We start from the raw sequence: 13,383 nt of genomic DNA on the forward strand, positions 1-13,383 counted from the left end.
CTCTGGCTGGCTGTGTCCACCAATCCTAAACCATTGTATCATAATTCATTACCCATTTCTAATTAGGCCTGAACAGTGAAAAGCCCATTTTAAACAAGATTCCCAAAACCTCATAAATAGTGCAACCTTGCCCTCCCCCTCCTGGATGCTATTAAAACTTTGTCAAGTTAGAGTCCCTTACGATGAGTGGAAAGCAACAGTCTAAGCTTCAGGCAGACAGCATTCGACACTTGACACTTGCAAGCCTTCTTGGATAGATGTCTTCCTTCTTAGTTAGATGATTATTGTATGTAACAAGTGTGTGTGTGCGTGTGTGTGTGTACACGTGTGCGCACGTGCGCAATTTGATCTATAATAAGAAAGGTTTTTATATTTACTGCTAATATGGATTGTCTTTTATAGTTTCTCTATCACTACATTCACACCGCACCCTGCTGGACTTCCTTTAAGGTTTCCTCTTTATACTGTGTTCTCCAAGCACTTTCTCTTTGTTCTTCTGGTGTGTGATGAAAGGCCTCACATTCCATGCATCTAAAAAATGACAACCTTGAACCAATGGACACTAGGCTAAAGAGGACCCCCATCCTCCAAAGGGCCCTTCTCCTAATCCTCAAATCTCTCCCCGGTCATGCTGGCTGCCCCAGTTCCAGGAATTAATGTGAAGTCAACCTGGCTGGTCCAGTAAAGTCAGTGTTGGCTCCACATGAACTGTTACATCTCTACAGACATGGTTACCCCTGGGGTCAAAGAAGCCTCCCTGAGAAGAACTGGACTGGACAATAGATTTAGACTTTGCAAAGTTTTCTTTGCATTTTTAAGAAGAGTTAAAATAAATAGAAGGCTTGAGCCCTTGAATTTTAAAATTTATTATTCAAATTTACTATTTGAAAACAATTTAAGTTTAATCTTGAAAATTGGTGTAAAGACATTGGAATGGCTATATTTATGCTATTATCGTGAAGTGTTTTCCCTTGCTGAATAGCAATTATGGAGGAAGATTGCATTTGTTTTTGATATCTGATAAATTGGGCCCAAGATTTATTTATTTAATAAAATAATAGCTCAAATAAATGTTTTATTTGGTATGCACTACTAGCTAGTTATAATTAGTTATTAATAAGCATAAGTAAGTAGGCTTTACACAGATATGATAAATTATGATATCAACTAGATTATACACCTTTGAGAGTGAATCTTATAATCCTGTATTTTACCAGTGCATCTTGTGTATAGTAGGTGCTCCAGAAAATGTTTACATTATTATTTGTCCTCATTGTGCTAGCTCAGGCACTTGGGCAACTAACCCTGTCTCTGTTTTGCAGCAAGTTTCATGAGCCTGTCACCTGATATAACATCCACCCATTAACTTTTTTTCTTTTAAATATATCTTTATTGACTTCAGAGAGAGGGGGAGAGAGATAGAAACATCAATGACAAGAGAGTCATCATTGATCGGCTGCCTCCTGCCCGCCCCTGACTGGGGATGAAGCCTGCAACCTGGGCATGTGCCCTGACCAGGAGTCAAACCATGATCTCCTGGATCCTAGGTCAATGCTCAACCTCTGAGCCATGCCGGGCCGGGCTCACCCACTAACTTTTAACACCTGCCAAAGGAAGTCTGCAAATAAACCACATGCTAACAATACTGTATATATATGTATTTTTTTTAAATCAGTACTTTTGTTACTGGGGAGACAATGAGGAGACCTCTGTTCTTATCTTCTCGAGGGAAAGATTTCAATCAAGAGACAAAGTGTAGAAAAGAAAGCAAGAATTTATTGACTATATTTAGGACAGTGAAACAAGGAAGAGCATAGAAGCAATAGGAGGGCCTAGGCTGGGCTGCTTTGGCTCAGTGGGAAGTCAGAAAAAAAAAGGTGGGGCCTTGGAAACACTTTCAGGGCATAAACCCAGGATGAGCTGTCACTGCCCATTGCTCCCCTGGTTGCAAGTCTTGTGGGGTCCCCTTGGAGGGGAGGAGATGGCCCAAGCTCCCCTGGCGGGGAAGAGCGAGCTGGGTCCTTTGTCCTGAGTGTATCTCTCTCCTTCTTGCTGGTGGAAATCTTAGGGGAGATCTCAGGGGAGTGTTTCAATAGCATATTCATTAGCTTTCCAGGTGTGTTCTTTCAGGGCTGTGGTCAGCACTGATAGGTTGGTGCCAAGGCAAGAGATCATTAGTCAATGTTGCGAGTCACTTGTCTGGTTTTGTTGCTTTTCTGGCCCTGGAGCTGAAATACAACTGAGGCCTAGATGTTATCTTTAGGGAGGAAACCGTCAGGAGGCTCTAAATTGCATGACTAACTATATGAAAAGTCAGGGGATGCAAACTGAATGACCAGTGATATGCTAGGGCGGAATAGGTTACCCTAGGGGCCAGGTTCTTGTTTTCTCAGTTTTGCCCCTTGCTAGGCATCCTGGGCATTTTGTCTTGGTGAGTTTCTGTACCTGGCCCCCTGTCCTTGCTCTGATCATGTCTGTCTAACCGCCTGTAACACTTTGACTTCATACAAGTGTTGATATCCCCTTAACATTTTTTCTTCTCACCATATTTATTTGTCTCTCTTATCTAACTTACAGACAAATTAGCAACCACAAATTGCACGTAAGGGGTTTAATAAGCAAGGAGAGGAGGCTGCAGTAGAAATAGAGAAGCTGTCTCAGAAAATTTATTCTCCAGGAAAAAAATGTCTTAGCCATCTATCAAGGGAACATCTGATCTTCTTATCCAGGAACAGATTAGAACTGTTATCTAGTTTCTGCCTTGACATGACTTTTATTTTGGGGGGGTTATCAGCATATTTGAACTCCAAGATTCTTTCCAATTCAAAGCCTGATTCAAAATTGGAGAAAAAGTGGAGCTCAACACACCAAAATTCTGGATTCCCCCACCCTCTCCATTTCAAAAGGAAAAAACCATCTTCCTCCCCTCTACTGCACTCTTTATTTCTGGGGTGACCTAGTTCTGCAGGAGCAGCAGCGCGGGGTCTGCCGGTGTCGGCAGAGGTGCTCTTCCCGCGGGGCCCCCCCAGCCCAGGGCGCCCGGCCCACCGCCTGAATTCCGAGGGGCTTTGGCCGCGGTCCTGGGGGAAGTAAGGTAACTGCGGAAAGCAGACCCGCCCGGGGAGAGACTGAGAGGGTGGAGCAGGCCGAGGCACCGCTTCAGCCGCGGGGGAGCGCGGGCGCGGGCAGGCCTGGGGTCTCCTGGCTCCCGGCGCCTGGGCACCGCCGGTTTGCAGCAAAGACGTTGTCGTCCGGCCCAGGCCCGCCGCTGCTCCGCGGCGCGCGGCCACCCGCCGCCACCGGCCGGGCCGGCCCGGTTCTGGCCGGCAGCTCGCTCACACCTGTTAGGGCTTCACCCCGTCCCTCCGCCCGCAGAGCGCCTCCCGCGGGGGGGCCGGGGCCGGGGCCGGGCGGGCGCAGAGCGTAGGCGGGAGGCCGAGAACCGGGCCCGGCCTCGCCCGAGGACCCCAGGGACGAGAGCGGAGGGCTGCGGCCGGGAGGGGTGCCCGGGAAGGCGGAGGGTGGCGACGGGCGGCGAGGGAATGGGGAGGGCCGGGCGAAGGGGCGTCGCTGCTCGCGTTACGCTCGCGGAGCCTGCGGCGGAGGCGGCGGGCCGGGCGGCGCAGACGATGGGCTTCGCACCAGCCGCCGCTTCTCTCCGCGCAGCCCGGGCGCCGCCGCCCCTCGCCGGGCCGCGGCGCCTCCCAGGCCGCGCAGGGTGAGCTCGGGGCCGGCCGGCGACGCCTCGCCCGGGCCTGGCGGGGAGCGCGCAGCGGGGCCGCGGCGGGGGCCCTGCTGAGCCCGGCGGCCCGCGCCTCCCGGAGCGCACCGGCCGCCGCCGCCGGGCCGCGGCCGGGACGGAGCTCTGCCCGCGCGCCCCCGCGGGCCCGCAGCCGCTGGGAGGAGGCGCGGGGCTCGGCCCCCGGCCCCGCAGCCCCACGCTCCCGGCGGCGGCCTCGGGGCCCATGGCGGGCAGCGACGCGGCTGGCAGGGGGCCGGCGCGGCGGGGCGGGGCGGCCCGGCGGCCCGCGGCCCCGGGCGCGCGAGGAGGCGAGGCGGCCCCCCGCGGCCCCGAGCCGCCGCCCGCCGCTGACGCGCCGGCCGAGGGCGCCGAGCTGCCCGCCTGGATGCGCCTCTACTTCTACGGGATGCACGGCATCACCCTGGACGTGCTCCTGTCCTCCGCCCGGCGCTTCGCCCGCAGCCCCGACCTCCGGATGCTCGGCTTCTCCTCGCCCTACCGCTGCCTGCTGCACCTGCTCACCCACTTCGCCCTGGAGAAGCTCTACCTGCAGCGGCGGCGCTGCCCCAGCGCCCTCGCCTTCGACTTCCTCCTGTACCCCCTGGCGCACGTGGGGCTGCAGGCCCTGGCGGGCGCGGGCGGCGCGCGCGCGCCGGGGGCGCCGGGCCTGGCGCTGCAGTACCTGCTGGCGCTCTACCACTCGCAGGTGTTCCTGAGCCGCTTCCTGCGCCTGCGGTACGGCCGCCCGCGCCCGCCGCGCCCCGCCGCGCCCCCCCTCGCCCCTCCCGGGCCCCGGGCCCCGGCGCCGGCGGGGGGGCGGCGGCGGCGACCGCGCGGCCCCCGGGGCGCCGAAGGGGCCCCCAGCCAGGGGCTGCCGGACGCGCTCCGCTTCCTTTTCTACGGAATGCACGGCTTCCTGGACGAGATCTTCTTCACCTTCTTCTTCAACGTGCTGGGGCAGGGCGCGGGCGCGGCGGGCGGCCACACGTCGCTGTGGTCCTTCCTGATGTACGGCAGCTGCAGCTTCGCGGTGGAGAAGCTGTACGTGCACCTGCACCACGGCCGCGGCTGGGGCACCTGGCGGCGCGTGCCCGTCTACGTGCTGGTCATCTACGCCTGGGAGCTGGCCTGGGGCCTGGGGCTCCGCCCCTGCGGCGCCTGCTCCTGGGACTACTCGCACTACCCGCTGAACTTCCGCGGCCTCATCACGCTGGTGTACCTGCCGGGCTGGCTGCTGCTCAGCGTGTACCAGGACCTGCTCTCCAACGTGCTCTGGCGCGTGCAGTACGTGCCCGCGGGCTAGCGCCGCCGCCCCGCGCCCGCCGACCGGGACGCGGGTTCTCGCACGTGTGCGCGGAGGGGTCCTTCCGGCGTTTTAGTTTTTATGCGTTGTACTAAACTCTTCCAACAGGTTTCATTCGATACTTTAGTTTCTCTGACTGTTTGGAGCCCATGCCTAATACAATACTTTGAAACATTGCTCAAAGTACTAACTCGTGGATATTTTAAACCCCTTACAAGCCCGAACAGCAAGCCCGTTACACCTTCACGTGGGGAAGCTGTAGGGTTCGCTGGTTCGGGCGCAGGTGGGTGGTAACTGCCATAGAGATATATATATATATTTCTGCGAGGAAGTTTTTCAAGTCAGAGACCATTGATTTTTACACGATTTAGCAAAATGTTCTGGTTTAATGGTGTGTTTACTTTCTTTTTAATCCAATTTCATTTTAATCCCTGGCCATGTTTATCGATGACTGCTGAAACTCAGTGTCTTGTACTCCTAAAGCTACAGTTGATAACTCTTAAGTGCCTCCCGTCTAGCACACAGAGTGGAAAGAAACTGACAAATGAAAACATCCTGTGAATCGATTTTTAAGTACATCTTTCCTAGCAACCCCAACAGGTGACACTGTGTTAAGTAATCGATCTCCATCCTGGAAATGATTGCTTTCCAACATGGGTTAGCCTTAAACTCCAAGTGTGTTAACGTTGATCAGATCCTATGTTATCTATGGCTATAAATGTTTGTTACTGTGTAATAATGTAAAATGTTTACCTTACATGTCCAAGGGCCAAGTCAAATGATGCCACCTTCAGTAGTGTTCTAACCCTAAGGACACTTTCTACATGGAGTTGCAAGAGTAGAAACAATTCCTTGGAATAAAATGAACTTGAATGTTCACCCTAATTGCATTAGGCCTAATTGTTTTCTGTGCATTACAGATACGTGTTTTCCACGGATTTCTGCCATGGCTCACTTATAAACATTTTTCTATTTCCTTCTGGCCCCACACAGTTCTTGGGCTCAGCCTGATGTGTAATTCAAATTATAAATCAATGATAGCTTTTTGGTGACTCATTGTTAATGTCTGCAGGCTCCAAAGTTAAATGAGATGATGTAAACCATTTTAAGAAATCATGCCTAATCAATTAACAATGTACTTTAAGGTTGTTTGCTGTTTTTATTATATTAAAAAAAGACAAGTAGGATTGAGTATGGCTCAGCAGAGGATGACTAATAGCTTCTCAGTTTTCGTTATAAACACAATTAGGAAAACTTACAGTGCGTACAAATGAATAATTTCCTATTCAAATTATTAGCTTGCCTATGCTATAAAAAGGAACTTCTCTTTTCTCAAAAAAATATTTGCTCTGGCAGTAGAGATGAATATGTCTTTAGCTTTGATTTAGGCAGACGTAATTATGAGAATATTATTTTAATCTACTGTGTGAGGTTGTGAGCTAAATTATAAGTAATGCTATATAATCAATCCCACCTGTGAAACTGATCTTGTCAAACCTATTTTTTTAGTCAAAGCTGAGTAGAAACTGTTAATAGTAAGCTAAAATGTTTGCAGAGAGTAAAACTGTCATTTTATGATACTTGATCATTGGTAAAAGATTCCTGAAAACCATGGGGGAGAAAAGTGTAAGTATAGACACTAAATTTAGGCAGATGCTGAACAAAGTATTTGTAATTCAAATGTGACACGTGAGCATAAATCTGAGTTAACCAAATCCATGCCTTCTGAAATACATGCTACATGTACGTATTTGCACTTAAGTCCTTCACAGGCTGCTCCTCAGCCCTGCTCACCTACTTACCAGAATTCTTGGGGCCAGAAATCTGTCAGAAAATGCAAGCCTGCTACTTTCTGTTTGTTTGTCTTGCTTTTAGTGACAATCTTACTTAATGGGAAGGCCAAGGTTTTCATTCATTCAATTCACTCAAGAAACAGTTACTGAGCACCTACTTGCTAGGCACTGCCTTGGACCCTGCATATACAGCAGTGACGCAAAGCAGGCAAAATCTCTGTCGTTATGAAGCTCACATTCTAGTGTTTTGATTTATATGGGATTATACTCATTCACAAGGCCACTGTTTTAGTAATAGGCTGTGAGAGGCAGTTAGCTCAGCACCTTGCTGTAGGGCTTCTCATTCCGTGTTCTTACAAGTGATGTTTCGCTACAACTTTGAATCTTCAAAGACAAAGCAGGGGGGGAGAAGAACCATCAGATCAATCAACTTAGTTACTCATTAGTAGTTCAGATATAGAAATGATGATGTAATATAATAATAGGTAATACTGAGTAGCACCACCTTCTGAGAACTGCTCTATTATATATAAAATATTAAGTAAATATATGTATATATCCATATATATCTTACATGATTATACATATATCAGATAAATCTTAAGTAAAGATATATAATCTTAAGTAAATATATCCATCTATATCTTAAAGTAATACATACATATATATGATATATGTATATACCTATATGTATACACACACACATTTACTTAAACCTCTAACAACCCTCCTTTCACAGATGAGAACAGTGAAACTGAAGTCCAAAGCTGTTAAGTAACTGCTAAGTCACACAGCTATTGAGCATTTAGACTTTAATCCAAGTACCCTGGACTCCAGGTTCTGTTCTTAATAGCAACACTGCTGTGCCTCTGTCTACTGACCACAGTGATTTGGGATCTCCTATGGGTTTCACATTACAATCTGTGTTGTTCTACCCTCCCCTATCACAGATGCAAAAGTAGCTGCAGAAAAGCCAGACACTGGTAGCAAAAACACTCTTTCATGTTGCCTCTTTCTTCCATGGAAAATAACAAGGGAGCTAATACCAGGATGCATAACTGACCATCAGCTGCTTTCTAATCCCCAGATGATAGTCTATATTCAAACAGTGCTCTGCAATAGAGTTCTTCATTTAAAGTGAGATAATCCTGAGTATAAGAATAGTACACCGTTGTGGGTTCCATCCCTGGTCAGGGCACATACAAGAAGCTACCAATGGATGCATAAATTAGTGGAACAACAAATCTCAAATCAAAACATTTAAAAAAGGGAGGAAAAAAAGAATAATACACCAAAATTCAAGACATCTCATATCACAAGCTAGAAAAAATACCTATTATTATTGCCATACATTTAATGTACTACTCAGAATGAGCACCACTGTAAGAGCTAAACATCCCTAAAACTTAAATATTTTCTGAGTTTGATTTATTGAGTTTGATTTGATTAAACATCTTGACACTAAGAAAGTTCTTACTAGAAAAACATGGAAAAAAAAGTAACAAAATGGTTTTAGCTTCATGTTTAACTTATACAATGCTGAAATTTCTTACTAGAAGTGCTTTAAATTTTAAATCAACTCTATTTGAGCTCTGAATCGAAAGAGAAATACAACCTCTTAAGTTTTTCATGTTAACAAATACAGCAGTTCCTATGTTATACAAAGACTCTAAAAAGGTTGATAACCCATTTCAGTATTTCATACATAAGTGACTTAGTGCACTTAACTTTGAATATTTTATTATAAATATTTAACATTTCATATTTCAACTCAGCAAAACACAGCCTAGCAAAATATGACCTGTTCTTTGTTATTTTTTTTAAAAAATTCTAATTGGTTATTTCTACCCCTTTAAAACAAAAATGCTACTATTTTGAAAGCATGTCTGTTGACGTAAGGGACATGGTACCGTAGGGGCAGCAAAGGAGAATTTTGGTGGGCTGCTTAGGTTCTCTTTCCACTTCCAAAATACATTAAAAAATCAATATACTTGGAAAAGAAGTTATACTCATGATACAGGCTTGAAATGATAAATCATTTTATTGTAGTATCTGGAAGCATTTTAACAAAATCAATTTTTGCTTATATTAAAAGGCATTAAAACCCTTTACTTTTTAAATTAATTTTAAATACACTATCTTCGATATGTTTTCCAACAGTACTTAATGGAACTAAGCTCCTTTACTGAGGGAAAGTAAAGAGAAACACCCTTCCCCTCCCTCCATCACACACACGCCTCAGCTACCGCTGAAAGGAATGAAGGCAGTAAGAGATGGTTCTGTTGTGTTGCCAATATTTTAAAAATATGTTTTTATTGATTTTAGAGAGAAGGGAATGGAGAGGGAAACATCGATAAGAGAGACATGGATCAGCTGCCTCCTGCACACCCCCTACTGGAGGTCGAGCCTGAAATCTGAGCACGTGCCTTGACTGGGAATGCGACCGGTGACCTCTTGGTATACGGGACGGTGCTCAACCACTGAGCCACACGGCCAGGCATGTGTTGCCAATTTCTTTTATAGACTTAGACTTGATACCAGAAGAACCAACAAAAACAGCATTTGTCTGTGTGGACTTTTATTCAGCAAAATTGGCCTCATTCTTATTTTTAACACTGAGGCCTGAAGCCATCACACAGGTAATGGCTTCCAGTCACTAGAAACCCAAATTGGAATTAACCTGTGATGTGTAGAAAGAATATTTTTCTTAGAGATTTTTTTCTCTTAATATAAAGAGAAGATAAGTACAGAGAATATTTTATTGGATTTAAAATTTTCTCTTCAGAAATGGTCAAACAGTATTAGACAGGGGAGAGAGAGAGAAAGAGAGAGATTGGTCTTTAACATACCAAAAAGGTTTAATTTTTATCTTACCTCTTAACAATTCTATTAGAGTCCAAAGTCACATGGACCAACTTTCTAATTTAGAAAAAAATCTTTACCATAATTAAGGAGATTTAAGGGTTGAAAGAAACAATGAAGCCTTCCACCCAAGAGGCAGGAATTTCTTACATCTCTGACAGATGGTTTCTCAACTCAGCTTGGACTTTTCAAGACAGTATTAACTGTTTTTCATGCCAAGACTGAAGGGAAGGCTGTCAATAACTGAGCTGATAAACCCCACTGTCTATCAGTGAAGGAAGAAAGCTTTTCAAAGCTTTCAGGAACTAATATATACTATTCATCCTGCTTGTGTATTGCAATGAAACAGTTTTTTAAGATACCTTTTCTCTCTTTTATATAAAAAAAAATCAGTGTTTTGTTCTTTTACCATGATTCTTGCCATCTACACATATCTTTTCAAATGATGCTTCATTCACTGAGTCTAAGCAGCAAGGTCTTGAGAGCCTTGAAAGTAATTAAAATTACTTCAGGAAAAAAAATGGCTGTGGGTATAGAAGTAAAGGATTCAATAGTAGGAACCCTGCTTGGGTCATTGGAGTCTCAACCTGGTTCAATTCAGGAAAAGCCTTTGGCTGCTGTTCAGATCTACCTACAGGATATCAACTGGGGACTTTTCCTGGTAGCTGGCCCTGACAGGCCGAAACAGATCCATTAAGAAAAAAACTGGCCCCACCAGTGTGCTCAGTGGTTGAGCTTTGACCCATGCACCAAGAGGTCACTGGTTCCATTCCTGGGTTTGGGGCTCTATCCCCAGCAGGGGTCATTGCAGGAGGCAGCCAATGAATGTTAATATTTCTCTTTCATCGATGTTTCTAACTGTCCCTTCTTCTCTCTCTAAAAATCAATAAAAACATATTTTTAAAAAAAGAAAGCAAGAAACTGAGGCCTTAGATGTCACAGAAGCAAGTAGCTAGCCAGGAATGATGACAGATGCCATGAGTCAACTCTCCCACCCCCAAAATTTAAATTAAATTATACGTATGACATTAAGGAGAAAGCTAGCCATATTTTTGATGGGATTTTCAACAGACATGTGTATTACATACAAGATATTTTATTAACATATTATTAATAGTCTCAGAGGATCTCAAATTCAAAACTTTAAATGTTTGAAAAGTCGTTGGGGAGAAATAATATTGAGAGGAACATGAAGAAAGTTTATAGCATATCATTTTCATTAACCACTTTTAGGAATAAAAACTAAATTAAATATGCTCTTGTACATTTCTGAAGGAGGACTATTTTCGTCTTAACCTTTTATTAGAAACAATGAAAGACAGGAAGAAGTAAATAAATAAAAGAGCTCCTTGGAATACATTAGAACAAGGACTCAGATCCAAGTACTTAAAAGCAAGAGTTTAGCAAAATTTAAACTGTACTTATTCCTAATGATATTTTTAGCACACAAAACAAAACAGAAACAAAACAGTAACAAAGGCAGAAATACATAAGATACAGCGAAAGGGGTAGTATTCAGCAGTCTGAGAGAACCCATGTGCCACTCTTCTATGGCCGGAATAATTCCGATTGATGAATGTTATTCTAGGCGTTTATTCCACGTAAGATTTGAGTCACAGTGAAAATGTGATGTTCATGAAATACTGTCCACCTCCGGCTTGCTTAGGTGCCGAAAGGTATACTTTATTATGTTATTTATTCAATGAAATGTCTGAATTTATCTTTTATGTAATGATGTCATTTCATTGGACGTGTTATAGAAGTTTTAATAATATGTCATTGAAGCGTGGATCCAAGGAACAGGAAAACCGTCTGCTGCTTATTGGGATCTAGACTCATGCAAGTCAGGACAGATTTGCTTCCTCCCTTCCTAGCTGGGCGCCGTTTATGTTTCCCTGTCGGACGCTGTGGCGACGGCTTCCAGGGCCCTGCTGCGGGAGGGTGCGCGCGGCCCGGGCGCGGCCGGCGCCCGGGAGGGCGGGAGGGCGGCTGCGTCGGCGCTGGGCGGGGCGCGGGGCGCGGGGCGCGGGGCGCGGGGCGCGGGGCGCGGGGCGCGGGGCGCGGGGCGCGGGGCGCGGGGCGCGGGGCGCGGGGCGCGGGGCGCGGCGGCAGGGGCGCGCGTCCCGGGCACAGGGGCAGCGGCGGCAGGGCCCGCGGCGCTCAGCTTCCCCCCGGCAGCCAGTGGCCGCTCGCGTCCGTGGGGAGGGCCCTCGTCTGCTTGTCAGCGGGGCAGCAGCTCACGGCTCCGGGCGCCTGTGCGTGGCCCGGGGGCACCGGGCTCAGCCTCTGCCCCCAAGGCAGACGCCGCACTTACTCCGAAACGGCACGCCCTCCGACCGCACGCGGGGAGGCGCGCGGGGCCGCGCCCGGGGCCGGGCTGTGCCAGCAGCTCCGCCGCCTGCAGCACCGCGACTGCCCGCCCGGAGTCCCCGCGCTGACCGCAGAGGCCCCGCACTCCCAGCCGCGCGCACTCCCGCACGTGCTCACCCGCTCGCGCTCCCACCCTCGCTCCAGGCCCGCCCGCTGCGGTGTTCGCCTCCCAGAATTCTCCTCAACCCAAATATTACTGGAAGATTGTATTAGTCAGGGTTTACCAGAGAAACAGGTCAATACGAGATGATAGATGATAGATGATTGATAGATAGATAGATGATAGATAGATGATAGATGATAGATAGATGATAGATAGATGATAGATAGATAGATAGATGATAGATAGATAGATAGATAGATAGATGATAGATAGATAGATAGATAGATGATAGATGATAGATGATGATAGATGATGATAGATAGATAGATAGATAGATAGATAGATAGATAGATAGATAGATAGATAGATGATAGATGATAGATGATAGATAGATAGATGATAGATAGATAGATAGATAGATAGATAGATAGATAGATGATAGATAGATAGATAGATAGATAGATAGATAGATAGATAGATAGATGATAGATAGGTAGATAGATGATAGATGATAGATAGATGATAGATGATAGATAGATAGATGATAGATAGATAGATAGATAGATAGATAGATAGATGATAGATGATAGATAGATAGATAGATAGATAGATAGATAGATAGATAGATAGATAGATGATAGATAGGTAGATAGATGATAGATGATAGATAGATGATAGATGATAGATAGATAGATAGATAGATAGATAGATAGATGATAGATAGATGATAGATAGATAGATAGATAGATAGATAGATAGATAGATAGATGATAGATAGATAGATAGATAGATGATAGATGATAGATAGATAGATAGATATAGATAGATAGATGATAGATGATAGATAGATGAGCGATAGATAGATGAGAGATAGATAGATAGATGATAGATAGATAGATGATATAGATAGATGAGAGATAGATGAGAGATGACAGACAGATAAGGATTTTTCTCACGTGCTTATGGATGCTGACAAGTTCTAAGGTCCTCGGGGTGAGTCTGCAAGCTGGAGACCCGGAAGAGCCAATGGTATAGTCCCAATCTAAAGACCTGCAGGCTCCAGATCTAGGAAGAGTCAGTGTTTCAGTTTGAGTCTGAAGACATGGAAAAAAACATATTTCAGCTCAGAAGCAGGAGAAATTCCCTCTTCTTCAGAGAAAGTCAGTCTTTTTGTTCTCTCCTGGCTTTCCACTAATTGGACAAGGCCCAC

General features: G+C 46.1%; 1 protein-coding gene across 1 annotated transcript; it reads left to right on the forward strand.

The window, feature by feature from the left end:
* Positions 1 to 3,965: 3,965 nt before the first annotated feature.
* TMEM229A (transmembrane protein 229A) lies at positions 3,966 to 6,751 on the forward strand (the record flags this gene model as incomplete). The annotated part of the gene is made up of 1 exon (XM_081147156.1): positions 3,966 to 6,751. The coding sequence occupies one exon, from the start codon at positions 3,966 to 3,968 to the stop codon at positions 5,043 to 5,045; it is 1,080 nt and encodes a 359-aa protein (XP_081003282.1). The 3' UTR covers positions 5,046 to 6,751.
* Positions 6,752 to 13,383: the final 6,632 nt, after the last annotated feature.

This window comes from Miniopterus schreibersii, assembly GCF_964146895.1.
Source record: "Miniopterus schreibersii genome assembly, chromosome: 9".
Classification (NCBI taxonomy): Eukaryota; Metazoa; Chordata; class Mammalia; order Chiroptera; family Miniopteridae; genus Miniopterus; species Miniopterus schreibersii.